This window comes from Felis catus, chromosome D4 (genome assembly GCF_018350175.1).
Source record: "Felis catus isolate Fca126 chromosome D4, F.catus_Fca126_mat1.0, whole genome shotgun sequence".
Classification (NCBI taxonomy): Eukaryota; Metazoa; Chordata; class Mammalia; order Carnivora; family Felidae; genus Felis; species Felis catus.
Window position 1 is genome coordinate 25,016,084 of NC_058380.1, and position 17,695 is coordinate 25,033,778.

The window sequence follows — 17,695 nt, forward strand, 5'->3', positions numbered from 1 at the left end:
GGCGCAGTCGGTTAAGCATCCGACTTCAGCCAGGTCACGATCTCGCGGTCCGTGAGTTCGAGCCCCGCGTCAGGCTCTGGGCTGATGGCTCAGAGCCTGGAGCCTGTTTCCGATTCTGTGTCTCCCTCTCTCTCTGCCCCTCCCCTGTTCATGCTCTGTCTCTCTCTGTCCCAAAAATAAATAAACATTGAAAAAAAAAAAGAAAACATATTCACACAAAAACTTGTACACAGATGTTCATAGCATGGTTATTCATAATAGCCCCAAAGTGGAAATAACCCAAATGTTCATCAGCTCATGAATGGATAAACTGTGGTATATCCATACAATGGATTGCTATTCAGCTGTAAAAAGGAGTGAAATACTGTTACATGCTGCCTGAGTGAATCTTGAAAACATTATCCTAAGAAGGCAAATGCTAAAGGATACGTACTATATGATATTGATATGAAATGTCAAGAATAGGCAATTCCAAAGAGACAGACAGTAGACTGGATAGTTGCCAGGGGATGAGGGAAAGGGGAAATTAGGAATGATTGCTAATAGGGAAAGATTTTCTTTTGTGGGGGTGGGGGGGGATGAAAATGTTCTGGAATTAGTATGATTGCACAACATACTAGGTATACTAAAAACTACTGAATTGTGCACATTAAGATGATAAATTTTATGTGAATTATACCTCAATTTGAATTTTTTTTAAGTGAAATGTGATCCTAAACTTGGAAAAATATCATAAGCAATTGTGAGCAAAGCAGTAGATCTGGAGCAGTTTTCTATTTATGGAAGGGCAAAATGGCCCTGAAAAATTAGTGCTCTTGCCCTCTGAAAAAAATGGTTGGATGTGGGGGCTCCTGGATGGCTCAGTTGGTTAAGCATCTGGCTCTTCATACCCACCCACGTCATGATCTCACGGTTGGTAAGATAGAGCCCTTCGTGGGGCTCTGTACTGACAGCGTGGAGCCTGTTTGTGATTCTCTCCCACTTTCTCTGCCCCTCCCTCATTTGAGCTATCTCAGAACAATAAGTAAACTTAAAAAAAAACCGGTTGGATATGATTTCTGTGTTCAGATACAGTTTTTGATGCTTGCTGCTTTTGAGCATGTGTACCTTTGGTCAATTGAAAAGCACTTTTTATGTCTGTGAGTTTACAGCTTTATGTGTGTGCCTGGCTCAGAAGCATATTTCCTTCTAAAAAAAAAAACCTCCTTGGAGCACCTGGATGGCTCAGTAAGTTGGGCATCATTAGTTGGGCATTTGCTCTTGATTTTGGCTCAGGTCATGATGTCATGGTTCATGTGCTCAAACCCCACCATCAGACTCCATGCTGCTGCTTGGGATTCTCCCTCTTCCTCTTTGTCCCTCCCCCATGTTCTCTTTCTCTCAAAATAAATAGACATTAAAAAAAATAAAAATAAAAAACCCTCTTTGATTCTCTTTTCCTTACACTGCTTTATCTTCTCCATAGTACTTATCATTGGAATGTAAGTTCCCTGACAGGGCTAGAGTTTCAGCTCTGTCCTCAACAATAATAGGTTAGTTAGTAGAAAGCACTAAGCAGGAAAAATGCTTTATTTATAAAATAAATACTATGGAAAATTTCAATCTGTTGTATATAGATGCCCTTTTTGTGATGTTTTCAGAATACAAGTAACTTCCGTTACTGGTTCACCCTTTGGAAGAGGCACAGATCCTTCCCCACATAAGAGTTAAATCCCAGGACGCTGGCCCTGGTTCTAAGGGGTGTTTTGGTTTGCTGTGGCCTGGTCAATTAAACTCACACAATCAATTCCTTATACCTACTTCCCCTTCTCCTGGGAGATAGTAAACTTTGTAATAAACCTTAATGAGAAGACCTCAGTACCATTGAAGGTAACTCTTCCAGGGAAAGTGTACATTAGTATTCTTCCCTTCTGATTTATTTGTTCACAATCCACTAGAATACTTCTGACTGTAGGTTCCATTACTCTTCAAGTCTTGGCCTGTTCTTTGATTACTTGGCTGTGCAGGTCTTGGGTACTCTGATCTAAAAAGAAACAAAATATTCTGTAACACTGGCAGATACTTGCAAACTGAGAAGAAGGAGCTTCCCTCAAAATGCATATGAAGGAGAGACCACCATGGTAATGTCAGATTTAATTCTAATCTGCTTCTTGTATATAGTAGCCAAGAGCATCAAATGCCAAACAAAGACTAACTTTGCTGTTAATTTGATCACATACTTATACATGTACCCAAAATTAACTTACTGTTTTAGATTCCTTGAGGGGAAAATTTGAGTTTAAAACATCTTTGTGACTACCAAATGGAAAACATTCTTCTCAGTTTTAAGAAGTTACTTTCTGCCAGATTTCATTAATAACTCACAAATGTAATTGTTACTTAATAAATAAGGAACAAATAGGCAAAAAAAAAAACTGGTGGTTAAAAACCCAGTGAAAACATACTCTTTCGTTCATAACTCAAATTGTCATGAAGCACTTCTTACGCCTATAAAACAGACTCAGCCAAGTCTTTAAAATATTTTCTTGGGAGAATAGATTTCACATGAAACTTTTCCAGAGAACACCATTGTTTCGACTGTTGCTAACAAATGTAACTAAAACTCTGATAATTTGTTTAAAAATATTTTAGGATATATGTATAAGATAAGCAACCACATTTGTGCTAAAATGTCCCACTTTGACAGCCAATTCTATGGAAAACCTACTTATAATTCCATCATAAACATATATGATGCTTTAGTTTTCAAAGTGCTTTCATGTATTTGATAAAGTAACAGACTATGTTCCTTATAAAATTAGCAATTTCCCTCCCAATTAATTTAATTACTTTGAGTTGCATTTGGTAAGATTTTGATTTAAAACACAAGGGAGTGATTCATAAATTGCTTTTTTTTTTTTAAGAGAAGGCTGGTGTTTCAGAAAAATATTATTTAATGCACTCCATTAAGATGTTAACCTGAGTAATTCTGGTCATGTTGTGGTTGTATTTTACAATCGGTGACACCTGGTACTAGCTGGGAAAATGTCCAGTGAAACAGATAGGCTTAGCTCCAGGCTTCAGATGGAACAATTCAGACGCTGCCCAACCCCCAGTTTGATGGGGATTTCAAAAGGAGATCAGCCTCTCAGTATATAAACATGTTGCCCTGTTCGCATTCTTCCCATCTAGAAAAATCATGCTAGAGAGTAAAACAAACAAACAAAAAACTTTGACCATTTTAATACATATCATTTATTACATAAGTCAGCCAAATTCATGGTGGACAGTGAAATGCCACTGCAGACCACAAACAAAAATGAATAACATCAATTCAGCCTCTCAGGCAGGCCAATAGCTGCCGGTTTGTAATCATGAATGGGAGTCTTTTATCCAGAGGTTTTTCAGTAGAAATATTCGAGGATATTTTAGCAGACAGAAAAACTAAGCAAAATGGTTACGTGTTGTATAAAGATAAATCCTGGCAATTTTGCCTACGGTGTTTGTTTTGGCATACTATTCATGGCTCTTCAATGGTAAAATCGCTTAACTTTATTTTCTTTGGTTTATGTCTTGGCTGTTGGAATCTATCCAAAACTGTTTTTTGTAATTCTCTATTGAATAGCTCCACAATTTCCATCCTATCAAGGATGGCTTCTTTTATATAATCCTGAATTTTAGCAATCATAGGAAAAGGAACTGGTATAAAAATTGGGATGTATATTTTCAACTGGCAAATTCAATACTAACTGAGAGTATTCTTCAGGGTTTAGAGATAGCCGAAGATTGAAGTTAAGCTTTAGTGTTGTTGCCAGAGAAATAAAATATATTCTCTCAAAATATTTTTTAAAACTCTTTTCTGGTCTACAGAATGCTTTAAAATAAACCTTTTTACCTAGCGTTCTTATCAGAGCTATTTGAATCCTAGAACATTATGGGAAATGAGGATTAAGTAAGCCGTAATTGTCCTATAATTTGTTGTTGATAATTGGGAAAGAGGGGGGAGGGTCTAAAAAGTGGTTCTTTTAAAAGACTTTCGGATCAAATAAATTCTAACAATATTTACTACTTTGCATTTAAAAAATACTTCCCTTTGTATATACTGTAATAAGCTTGAAAACACATTAATACAGTATACAAATATTGTTTTAAAATACATTTTTGTTCTACTTGGATTACACAAGTATTAACTAATAAATGGAGTTTTAAATTTCCAACAATCATAAGTATGAAACATTTTTTTAAGTTTTTTTAAACATTTATTTATTTTTGAGAGACAGATACAGACAGAGCATGAGCAGGGGAGGAACAGAGAGAGAGGGAGACACAGAATCCAAAGCAGGCTCCAGGCTCTGAGCTGTCAGCACAGACCCTGGCGGGGCTCAAACTCATGAACTGCGAGATCATGAGCTGAGCCGAAATTGAGTCGGACCCTTAACCGACTGAGCCACCCAGGCACCCCTGAAACATTTTTAAAAATGTTTATTTTTTTACTCTTCTGTTGTGAATGAACTTGTTCCTTGGGCATATAAGGATCTTGCTCAGTATTAACAGCCTGTGGGATTGTTGTATTTTTCTTTTAAAGTACTATAGAGGGGACACCTGGGTGGCTCAGTTAAGTGTCTGACTCTTGATTTTGGCTCAGGTCATGATTTCATGGTTCATGGGATTGAGCCCTGTGACAGGCTCTGCGCTCACAGCGTGGAGCCTGCTTGGGATTCTCTCTCTCCTTCTGCCCCTCTCCTGCTTGCTCTTGCTCTCTCTCAAAATAAGTAAACATAAAAAAAATAATAAAGTACTGTAGATAAAACTCAGTAGAAGTGTGTATCACAATTTACCAGTAGAACATAATAGCTAAGTCTAAGTCAATACATTTACACTCAATCATATTACACTGCTAGCATTTCACATAGGGGCTTTTCTCTTGACTCATTATGGAAATTCCTAGGGAAAAAAATATTAAAAGGGACAAAGAACTATGGAAAATATCAAAAGTCAATATTATAACATCAATTTTTTTTGTAAAGTTTATTTTGAAAGAGAAAGCATGTGTGAACAGGGGAGGGGCAGAGAGAGAAGGAGAGAATCCCAAGCAGGTTTCTCACCACCAGCACAGAGCACAGCCTGAGTGGGGCTTGAATTCATGAACCATGAGATCATGACCTGACCTGAAATCAAGAGTCAGATGCTTAACTGACTGAGCCACCCAGACGCCCCAACATCAAGTTTTTCTGAGCTTTCTTTTGATAATTTCTCATGTTCTAATTAACTCCATGTTGGGGTATTGTTGGGGTCAACACAAAGGTCATGATAAAAATCAAACACCATGTATGCACTGCATTCCAAGAGCAAGGAATGCAGGCAGTCCCTCCTGGTGCCAATGACAAAGGGGTGCATTGTTTGTAGAGTATTTAAAACATTGAAACTTATGAAAAGTCAGCTTGCTTTTAATTGTCAGCATGGAGATAAACAATGACAGTGATAAAATATTCCTCCCCGCTGGGCAGATGCCCCTACTGCCCTTTGAAAACACTACTGCCCATACGAGCTCAAAAGTATTACATATCTAATGCACTTGAGATGTTTATTGTGGAAGGATCCATTCCTACATTTCTTTTAAAAAAAATTGTTTTTATTTATTCATTTTTGAGAGAGACAGAGCACAAACAGGGGAGGGGCAAAGAGAAAGGGAGACAGAATCCCAAACAGGCTCAAGGCTCTGAACTGTCAGCACAGAGCCAGACACAGGGCTCAAACCCATGAACGGTGAGATCATGACCTGAGCTGAAGTCAGATGCTTAACAGACTGAGCCACCCAGGTGCCCACCTTTGTCTTCAATTTTTGAAAATTTAAGTGTTGAAGAATGTGTTAGTACTAATGAAGGGAGCCTTTGGCCTGTTATAAATTTAAATGTAAAATATACATAGTTAATATTTTTTAATATTCCAGTGAAGTTGAGAGAAGAATGGTACACAAGCAGACACTGAACTTTCAGATATTGATGCACCAGTGTTTTAAGAGTCACATGTACCTAAGGGAATAAATGAAAGAGCAAAACGGGTCATTCTTGCATTTGATGCATGAGAATTTAGGTTGACTATAGAATCAAAACTCCCACTAAGGATGTGACTCCTTAGCAATTCATTCTAAGACTTACTATAAGACCTCTATTAACTTCTTTCATATAAGACACCTATTCTTTTTTTTTTTTCAAGTTCTTATTTATTTATTGTGAGAGAGAGAGAGTGCAAGCAGGAGAGGGGCAGAGAGAGAGGGGAGTGGAGAGAGAGAATCCCAAGCAGGCTCCACACTGCCAGCACAGACCCCGAAGTGGGACTCAAACTCACAGGCTGGTAAAATAGCTACTCTTAAATAAGCATTTACCACATTATTGACCTGAACTAATACAAATAAGCCAACGACTAATGGCAATAAAGTCCACACTACTGAAGATCATTTGTATTTTTGCTGACTCTTCGGGCAAAGTCCATAAAGATATGAAGAACAGAGGGACCAAAAATCAAAACAAAAACATCACAACCAAAAAACCCACTGGCAAAAGAAAACAAATATTAAAGCACAAAATCACCTTCATTGATATTCTCGCCACCCAGAATTCCCATACTTATACGATTCTCCAACTCTGTTACCTGTAACACTCTGATGTTACAGAAGGAACTAGTACTTTACAGAGGCAAATATGTTTCCTTCCAAATGCTCTAAGTGGAGAAAAACCTGTAATGAACAAAAAAAGAAAACCACACACATATTTTATATACACTCTAAAAGGCAAATACAGTGACAAAATTGTTAGACTAAGGAAAGCATATGACTGAGTAAAATTTATTAGTAGCATTTGTTAAAAAATAAGTTTACTTGCCTTGGGGGAAGGGTCATAATTCTTCTTTCCTTTGTGAGGGCACTAAGCTAGAATGACATGGAAGTTCACTTCCAGAACATATTTATTGTTCAGGACATTACTTATAGGTATGTGTTTGTGTAGGTACGTGAAATCTATTATAGCATATAAAGGATATATGTTTAACCAAAAGGAAGAAAAATTGTACCTTTCTTATTTAGAAGTCAGTTCACATTTGCATTATCAAATCTAATCACCGTTGGTTTGATATAAATTTTTTTGCTTTGTTAGTGCTTTTAGAAAATACTTATTTGCTTTTAGAAAATACTTTTATGTTTCCACAGGCAAAACAAGTATATGTCAATTTCTTAGGGAAGCAAGATTCCAGAGTTAGAATATATTCTTATATGAATAATTTATAAATCATTACTTAATTTATAAGGAATTTACAATTAGGACCTTAATTAATAACTATGCATTCATTAATAAATATATCATTGTTGTGCTTTGTTAAGGCACTGGCCTTTGCCATTATGTGTGTGTGTGTATATATATATTACACATACTATATATTGAGTATATATCCTACAAACTAAAGGCAAAAAGAAGAAACTAGCTTAAAACCAGAATCTGACTTGAAATAGTCTCTGCTTAAAATATATTTTCCAAGTTAGTTTGTAAATTCCTTGTCTAAAGTTGTTTCTCATTGGGCCAATATTGGACATTGTGGTAAGTCCATTCCCAGGTAAGTCCACAGCAGTCTATTTAACCTACATTTTTTTTAATGTTTGTTTTTGAGAGAGAGAGCAAATGAGGGAGGGCAGACAGAGGGGACACCAGAGGATCTGAAGCAGGCTCTACACATTCAAAACAGAGCCTGATACAAGGCTTGAACTCACAAGCCATGAGACATGATCTGAGCCAAAATCAGATGCTTAACCAACTGAGCCACCCAAACACTCCTATTTAATCAACAATTTAAATGAATTTCAGTACCATGCTTAAGAGATACACAAACTAGTCACTGATTTAGAAGTTTGTTTTGTTTTGGTTTTCTTCTCCTCTAGGAACTGGTTTTTAGCAATGAGAACAAGGAACCCTACTCCCCAGGGCCTAGAAACCAGAAAAACAAAACCATAAGTGTTTGAGCACAAAGGGACAGTTTGGGTCTTAGGTAAGAATGGGTAGGGTCAATAACAACAGAGGAAAGGACAAAAGAAAAATATTAGTAGCAGCATCACATAAGAAAAACTGGAGTCAGCAAGGAAGTGGGTGACTCTAATTGAGTAGACATCCATAAGTCAGGGTGGTTTTACTACTGCCCCACCCAAACAGTAATTAGTTTAAGAAAAAATTTTATTTTACAAGTGAAAATGTGGAAACGTAACACAAATGACAACAGCAGCAACAAAAAGTAACAAAATACCTCTGGTCATTATAATGGGATGTTTTCGTGATTAAAAAGTATGATGAAAAAGTACAAACCGTTTGTTGGGCCAATCAGCGTTCAGTTCTTAATTCCAAACTGAAGTTTAGATTATATAGTAAGATCTAGACTAAAAAAAATCATGAAGAAAAGTTTTCATTTACATATTTACAGTCCCAATGCAGTCTGGCCTGCCTGTGTGCATGACCTGACCTAGCAGGCCGTAGAAAAAAATCTCCCAGTAAGCCCAAAGGATCATTAGCTATAGAGCCTCTGGTTAGACGTCAAGTTTATAGTCATACTCCCTGTGACCAGGTATCTTTTCCTTGAAATGCTGTAATGCTTTATTGTTATTCTATTATTGCTTCCCTGTGGCAAGGAACTGCATCCTTTCCCCCAAATCTAGTAGCCTAATGAGACATATGTTGAATAGACAGGGTGGGAGAGAGACGAAGACTTACATTCCATAATATTAGCAAACCAACAATATGACATTCTGAAAACAATCTCAGAAAAAGCAGAGAACCATGTTTAAAAAGTCAAGACTGATCACCTAACCTCTGTGGACACTGAGGACCATAAATTACCTTTAACCATAAACCTAATCAATTACCTTCATCCACAGACCGCATTTTGGCACAGATTTTCAGCTATGCCAAAACATATGCAGCAGGAGACTCCCCTGCTCATACAAGCAATATTTAACTGCATCTCTCCAAAATAACAAACACATATTTATATTTGAGAATGATAATAATATGAACTTGTAAGATATAATTAATGTATTAAAACATACTTTTATATTATATGGCAATATACATTTGATGGATATTTTAGTTTATAATCCTACTTTTATGTTTTGTTCTTTATATATGCCTGGAAAGAAATTTTAAGCAAAGTTATAAGGGGAAATATTTAAATATTCCATTATTTGATACTATGGGAAAACGTGTTCATTTCGTTATTATGGAAATATCTGCAAGTCATTAAAACTCCCCAAATATACCACAGAAGATACACACGTCTATAGTATATAAAATGATTCCTTCCTTCCCTTCTTCCTTTATCCTGAGGGAAGAACTAGTGAGCATAAGCTTTAATTTCTAACAGGTTAGAAAAAGGAATCTTACACCTCTACTAAATTGAAAATTGTATTATCAAATGCCTATGTTTTAAAGTCACTCGGCTTCCTAGCTACTTCAATGGAATCAGGAGTCATAGATCCAACCCCAACTCCAAGACTGGAACGCCGTAGTGATAGTTCCAAGGCAGAAATCTGACGTAACTCTTTACGACATAACTTTACAGATGTGACACCATGAAGCTGTCCTGCGTTTCCCACTGGCTGGATTTGGGGTGATGGTCGACTGTGAGAGTTTATGAAATGATACTCGTCTATTTCTTTTTTATCCTCATTGTTTAGCAAATGCCCACTAGTGGGTGCTAAAGAGCTACAGATTGGAGGTAATTCCGGGGCCTCTTCCAAGAGCTTCTGAGGATTCAGTTGTGTTCTTAAGCTGCTTGCTGAACTGTCTAATTCTCTTTCTCTTCCACTTAACTTTATACTTTCAGTTCTGGATGCCCATTTTAATTCTTCTGGAACCATGACTGCTTCTTCAGGGTTCAGGACTCCATCTCCAGCATCACGATCTTAAAAATAACCCAAAAAGCAAAAAAAAAAAAAAAAAAAAACAAAAATTAGAGATTTCCTCAAAAACAGGAATTTTAATGATATCCTATTATTATCACTCAATATAAATGATGTCTTTCAGATTAAAAAACAATGTTTTTAAATCTTTATTTACTTTTGAGAGAGAGACAGAGTGTGAGCAGGGGAGGAGCAGAAAGAGAGGGAGACACAGAATCCAAAGCAGGCTCCAGGCTCTGAGCTGTCAGCACAGAGCCCGACACGGGGCTCAAACTCGTCAAACTGAGAGATCATGACCTGAGCCGAAGTCAGATGCTCAGCCGACTGGGCCACCCAGGCGCCCTTTAAGTGACTTCTTTAGACAAACAGAAGTGTGAATACGAATTATTATTTCACTTATAGACATTTTGAATGTGAATAGCTGAGAACTTTTAATTCATGGAACAAAATTGAGAAACAGTCACCTACTGATTTTGTTTCTCCTTGGAAACACAGGAGTACTTTGGGCCTCTCTGGTGCCCTTCCATGCCTGCCCTCCACTGGGCTTGCCACTGTGAACCACAGTCCAAACCTTGGCTAAGTGAAGCCAGCATTGGAGAATACTGGCTCTATGTCTGGGGAATCTTTGGGGACATGGCATCATGTGTGTGAAAATCTAATCTTGGTTAGAAGTCCCAGCATGATGGCAGGGTTATGCTCTCTCAGGGTATTCTGGGGATCCACCATCAAAATGGAGGTGACAGTGTATCTCCTCAGTGGGGATACCCTGATGGAATGACTGACAGGAGTGAGCGAAGAGATCAAAGCTAGAGGTCTTCAAATCAAAGAACTATCTAATATCAAAGATAAAAATTTACTTAAAAGAAGTCCATATAGGCCCTAGACCTAATATGATGAAAAATGCCAACTCTAACATACACTGGCATGTGATTAGTACTTTTTGTCCTATGAATACCAAGTTTAAAAACAGAAGTTGCACACTGGCAGCTTCCAAGCCAAATCTGGCCCACAGATGTGCTTTATTTAGCTTATGAAACATGTGACCCCAACATTTTTTTTTATTTTATTTTTCCTTACTGTGTGTATTTTATTTATTTTTGTTTTGTTTCTTTGGGGGGGGGGTTGGTTTTTGTTTTGATAATTATTTTTTCTTTTTAACCCCAACATTTTCAATTGGAAAGTTACATATAAAAATATAGATTTCTGGGGCACCAGGGAAGCTTAGTCAGCTGAGCATCTGACTCTTGATTTTGGCTCAGGTCATGATCTCATGGGCATGATCCTGCGTCAGGTTCTGCACTGTGTGTGGAGCCTGCTTAGAAGTCTCTCTCTCCCCCTCTCTCCCTGCCCTTCCCCCGCGTGCTTTCTCTCTCTCTCAAAATAAATAAATAAACTTAAATAAAGAGACTACTATCAAAAACCAATGAACTGAATACCAAGCCAGCTATGTATTAAGGAAACTGAGTACTAAATGTATAATACTTTTTAGGGAATTCAGAATTTGATATATTTAAATTGCTGTATTTATAATTCAAACAAACCTTGTTTAATGTCATTATATTAGAGTAGCATTTTGAGATAGGATATATACAGTACAAGCTATATCTCAAATAGGATTCCAACTGTAACTTTTTTGACATTTGTATGGGGACAATATTGAAAAGAATTATGCTGTTAATGGTTGTGGGTAGAATTATGGGTGATTTTTTTTGGCTTTGTCTCTATATTTTCAAAATTTTCTACAATAACTATATTACTTTTTAGAGCCAAAAAAATAAAAGTATTTAAGATGTTTCTAGGGGCGCCTGGGTGGGTCAGTCGGCTGAACGTCTGACTTCAGCTCAGGTCATGATCTCATGGTTTGTGGGTTCGAGCCCCACATCAGGCTCTGTGCTGATAGCTCAGAGCCTAGAGCCTGTTTTGGATTCTGTGTCTCCCTCTCTCTCTGCCCCTCCCCCACTCACGCTCTGTCTCCCTCTGTCTCAAAAATAAATAAACATTAAAAAAATTTTTTTTAAAGGTGTTTCTAGGTGGGACAGCAGGTTAGCTGAACTAATATCTTCAACATTACTATCAAGACTAGCCTTTTCAGGGCATCTGGGTGGCTCAGTCTGTGGAGCATGTGACTCTTGATCTCAGGGTCGTGAGTTTCAGGCCCACATTGGGAGTAGAATTTACTTAAAAACGGATAAACAAATAAAAAAGACGAGACTTCCCAAGTAAGTTGGTCAGACAGGTGTCATCACTTTATATATTTTCAAGATTATTTAACTTTTTCAAAGTTTTTTGCATTTGTCTCATTGAAGAGCAGGACAAGGATCCAGGACAAGGATTAAAGCTCTATACCACCATACCACACTGGCATTTTAAGAGATGTCTAGTTGACTCAGTAATACAAACATGGGACACTGAAACATTAAATATCTAATTTCAGATATCTCGAGTTCGAAAGTGGATTTTTTTAAAGCTAAAATGGCCTTATGCTGATTGTTCTGTTCGCTACTTAATACCTGTTTCCATTTCAAATTTTTATAAGTCATGTTTCAAGTACAAGGTTCAGCTATATAGTGCAGGCAGTATTTCAAGTAAATGTTTTAATTATATCAGCACCTCTCCATTACTACCTTGAAAATAAAAAAAAAATGTAGTCTCTTTGGCAGGATCTGCATGTTTGTATCACATTTCTATCTACAACAACTTTTATCATAGAATATTGAACCAGGAGTCGTTAAGACAAAAGACCTTAGACCATGTTCTAATTACTGTTGTGTTTGTAAGTTACTTGACCTAAGTTCCAATTCTCTTCTCTAAAAATGGGATTAGCAGACACTGGCCTACCTTGAGTTTGAGGGTTGAATGAACTACTCATGAAAATGTCCATAAATTATAAATATCATAAATATAAGGTAGTATTAGAACTACTTGTCTAAGATATTACTGTTTTAAACTTTAAAGCTATGTTAATTCTGCTTACATTATATATTCAGCATGTATCTTTTCATTATGCATATATATAATTTTTCACTGGTCTCTTTACAATCTTGTTGTACCCATCTTTAAGTGGTCTTCTTTATAGGTACAAAATAGGTGTGTGTTCCTAAAAGGTTGTAAAGTCAACTTGCATGAGCCATACTTGACTTATTAGAATACTTTCTCTAAAGGAAGGCTAATTCTTTTACGAAATGTAAAATATATTATTTTAGAAATAGTGATTCTTCTCTCATTGGCAGACTTGAGGAGGGTATATTTTAATCATGGCACTTTCTACTTTTGCAAGATTTTGTATCATTTCATTTAGGAAGGTGCTACTTCTACATAACTACATACAATTAGGCAAGAAAGCATCTTTGTCTCAACAGTGAGTTTTATTATATTTTTGAATTTCAAGAGGTATGGTGAAAAAGACCTGACTGATCTTAGAAATATACACAATATACCTTTACTTATAGTATTCACTATTTATTTTACATTTTTGTGATAATCACAACACTTAATTTACGATAATATAGGAAACAACAGCTACCTTAGATTATAGGGTTATTTTAAGTAAGGGGATACAAAAGCCCATGGCACATGACAGCCAATAAATATGTGACATTTCCTTCATACATCTACATTTGTTTCTTCGTTCACTTCCCCTGTGATTCTGTGGCATCCACAGATTAGACAATTTAAAAATTTTAATTCAGTATATTAATATACAGTGTTGTATTAGTTCTAAGTGTACAATACAGTGATTCAACAATTCTATATACTGCTATGTTAAGTGTACTCTTAATCCCCTTTACCTATGTTACCCATCCTTCCACCCATCTCCCCTGTGGTAACGACCAGTTTGTTCTCTATAGCTAAGAGTCTGTTTTTCTGGTTTGTCTCTTTTTCAAACATTTGTTTTGTTTCTTAAATTCCACATATGAGTGAGATCATATGGTATTTGTCTTTCTCTGACTTTTTTCACTTAGCATTATACCCTCTAGATCTATCCATGTCCTTGCAAATGGCAAGATTCCATTCCGTTCTTTTTTATGGAATATTTTATGAATATTCCATGGTATATATGTATGTATATATTTATATATACATGTATATATGTATGTATGTACACATACATACATATGTATACATACATATATACCATGATATATATGTACTGGACACTTGGGTTGATTCCATAATTTGGCTAGTGTAAATAATGCTGCAAAAAACATGAGGGTGCACATATCTTTTTGAATTAGTATTTTCAAACTTTTGGGTAAATACCCAGTAGTGGAATTACTCAATCATATAGTAATTCTGTTTTTAATGTGAGGAAACTCCCTACTATTGAGGAAGTCCACAGTGGCTGCACCAGTTTGCATTCCCACCAGCAGTGCATGAGGGTTCCTTCCCCGCATCCTCGCCAATACTTGCTGTTCCTTGTGTTGTTGATTTGAACATTACATATAGTTCCTGACAGGTGTGAGGTGGTATCACCTTGTAGTTTTGATTTGCATTTTCCTGATGATCAGGACTAGACGACTATTTTTGTTTACCGAGACCAATACAAGTTAAATATCGAATTCTAAATAATCACATCAATTGGAAAAGGCTAAACTCCAAGTCAGTCACCAAATACCAGATACACCAAATACTGTCAGCGTGACAGGTAACACTAAAGGTCTTACGTTCAGATGGTACTTGTTGCCGCCGAACTGTTTCCCCTACCAATTCCTTAAGTTTCTTCTTAAGATCTCTGCTAGTTTTCTTATAGAAATAAAGGTCTTTTTCCAGCTGCTGGATTTTATCTTCATATGTTTTGAAAGTTTCCATAATGCCTTCCCCCTCTTGCTCTATGAAATAGAAATTTACACTTCAAATCAGTTTAAAATAAATGGCTGAAAATTATGTTCTAACATAGTTTCCAGACTATACTTAATGAGTCAGAAGTATGTTACCTGTATCTGGTACCTGAAAGGATTTGTTTTCAGCTACAACTTGGATTCTTCTAGCCTTAGTCACCTTCTCCACCCTACCCCCTATCAATTACCACATTTTCACAATTCATAACTGCTTTTTGAGTAGCACTCACTAGATTTATCCTTAGAACAGCATAAATAAGGTGTTTTCCATTAAAAGTTCATGTTTGGAACCTGTCCATCAGTTGCATCACTTAAAGTTCCTATCAGGAACTGTGGATGTATGGAAAGTCATAGGCTCAAGAAATCTACAGCCAAGCCTCTACCTCTAAAAAAAAAAAACTCCAAAAACCTGTCAAAAGAGGCTACAGAAAGATTAAATAACAAATCAAATACCCATACAAAAAGACAGGAAAATAGCATAAGTTGTAGTTTATGCTACAATATAACTTAAAGCTTCTAATTAATATTTATGAATGTCTAATAAACTGTCCCTATTGGGTATGTTTTAGAATCAGTAAAACCTAGTTATTGACCCTCTGAAAATAAATACTTTCCGACCTACTTTTTCCTATTGGTAAATTTACAAAATGGTCCTACTGTTTGTAATGATCCTTTGTTGTAACTGGCTGTTTTGAAAAATGTGATCTAAGTATATTGGATATTTTAAATTAACTCATTATCTTGTATTTAAAAGTACTTTAGGGGCACCTGGGTGGCTCAATTGGTTGAGCATCTGACTCTTCAGCTCAGGTCATGATTTCACAGTTCATGGTATCGAGCCCCGTGTCAGGCTCTGATTCTCTTTCCCTCTCTCTGCTCCTACCCTGCTCACTCGTGCTCTCTCTCTCTCTCTCTCTCTCTCTCAAAAATAAATAAATAAACTTTTAAAAATACTTTAAATTAGGGGTTCCTGGCTAGCTCAGTGTAGTGTGCAACTCTTGATTTCGGGGTTGTGAGTTTAAGCCCCATATTCAATATAGAGATTAGTTAAAAAAAATCTTTAAAAAAAATCTTTAAAAAATACTTGAAATTAGGGGTGCCTGGGTGGCTCAGTCGGTTAAGTGGCCGACTTCGGCTCAGGTCATGATCTCGCGGTCCGTAAGTTTGAGCCCTGTGTCGGGCTCTGTGCTGACAGCTCAGAGCCTAGAGCCTGTTTCAGGTCTGTGTCTCCCTCTCTCTGACCCTCCCCTGTTCATGCTCTGTCTCTCCCTGTCTCAAAAAAAAAAAAAAAAAAAAGTTAAAGAAAATACTTGAAATTAATAACACCATAAATCAGGATCCTCATAAAGAATACATCTGGGCATCTGGGTGGCTCAGCCAGTTAAGCGTCAAACTCCTGATTTTGGCTCAGGTCATGATCTCACAGTTCATAAGACTGAGCCCCGCATTGGGCTCTGTGCTGACAGTGTGGAGCCTACTTGGGATTCTGTCGCTCCCTCTCTCTCTGGCCCCTCCCCTGTCTGTGTGTGCATGTGTTCTTTCTCTCTCTCTCTCTCTCTCTCTCTCAGAATAATTATTTAAAAATATTATGTCAACTTAATTTTATATACCATATTTAGTTGAAATTAGAAAATTCATAAATTATTAACATTTTGTTATGAAAAACTTATCCCAGCTATAGAAATGAATGATTTTTAAAATGTTATTTGGCTATAGCGTGAGCTTTTGTGGTACAATGCATGTCACTTGAAAAATGCATTAAAAATTCTAATAAGGGGTGCTTGGATGGCTCAGTCAGTTGAGCGTCCAACACTTGATTTTGGCCCAGGTCATGATCCCAGGGTCATGGGATCAAGCCCTGTGTCAGGCTCCATGCTGGGGGTGGAGCCTGCTTAGGATTCTTTCTCCCTCTGCCCCTCTCCTCCACTCTCATGTTCTCTTTCTCTCTCTCTCTAAAACAAAAACAAAACAAAAACCCCACAAATCTATTAAAATATCACTTTATAGAGACTTAAGACAGAACTAAAATAAGGTAAGGAGAGCTGTTTGAATGAAGTGATGTATAGGATCCTGTCAAGGAAATCCTATCATCAGACAACCGCTTGCTAATTAACTGGTTATAGAATTAACTTAGCGGCACACTGTTTCAACACTCAAATTTATATATTTCCCAATTTTCTGCGTGCTCAGGTTGTTTCTCCATTGTTTAACCCATTTCCAGCTATAGATTCACAAGAATCAAGACCAAGCAGCTAAGCAGCCTGGATTGAAGCATTACTAGCATCGCCAGGCAGCGCTTCTGTTGCCATGGCAACTACGTACTGGCCAAATGCCAGGTAACATGAGGACCAACTGCTATGACTGCTCTTTCCACACCAGAGTTGACGGCTGAACTACTGTGCACTGACTAACAGTATGTGTCCACTGATGGTAGACTAATTTTGACCTAAGAAATAATCTTAATGTGTAAAACTTACAACTAACTGAGAATTGTAACAAATATAACTAGAAATCTGACAAAGCCTATTGCTTTAATTTTCTGGAGGGAAAGTAATTTAAATATCAAGGTACTATATCCTTGGGCGACAGAAACTTTTCAACTGTGTACCACAAAGCTAGAAGTCATCCCACATTTGTACATAGAAAACAGACCAACAACAGGGCACCCAGGTGGCTCAGTAGGTTAAGCATTTGACTCTTGATTCGGCTTAGGTCATGATCTTAGGGTTCATGAGATCGAGCCCTGTGTCAGGCTCTGTGCTGGTAGCATGGAGCCTGCTTGGGATTCTCTCTCCAGTCTCTCTCTGCCCCTCCCCCATTCATGCTTGCTGTCTCTCAAGATAAATAAACTTAAAAAAAAAAAAAAACAGACCAACAACAAACTGAGGGGGGTTCTTGTGTGTAGCACTAGGGACAGGCAGAGGGATGGCATTTCAAGCATGAA

At 37.1% G+C, this 17,695-nt stretch overlaps 1 protein-coding gene and 1 long non-coding RNA gene across 10 annotated transcripts in view; one reads left to right on the top strand and one right to left on the bottom strand.

The window, feature by feature from the left end:
- Positions 1 to 1,886: 1,886 nt before the first annotated feature.
- The window catches only part of KIF27 (kinesin family member 27), a 101,808-nt gene continuing 85,999 nt past the window's right edge, over positions 1,887 to 17,695 (bottom strand). For 5 of the 9 annotated variants that reach the window (XM_045043001.1, XM_023242211.2, XM_045043000.1 and 2 more), the window contains 2 exons: positions 14,578 to 14,742; positions 8,178 to 9,915 (listed from right to left, as the gene is read on the bottom strand). In XM_045043001.1, coding sequence (XP_044898936.1) covers positions 9,431 to 9,915; positions 14,578 to 14,742 — 650 coding nt within the window. In that variant the 3' untranslated portion in view covers positions 8,178 to 9,430. Of the gene's footprint in view, positions 2,024 to 6,417; positions 6,716 to 8,177; positions 9,916 to 14,577; positions 14,743 to 17,695 lie in introns of those variants that run through there. The other 4 variants (XR_006588695.1, XM_045043005.1, XM_045043004.1 and 1 more) reach the window with 4 other exon arrangements.
- LOC109493763 lies at positions 1,963 to 17,268 on the top strand. Its single transcript, XR_002148122.2, has 2 exons — positions 1,963 to 2,120; positions 16,973 to 17,268. It is a non-coding gene; the product is annotated as an uncharacterized LOC109493763 (long non-coding RNA).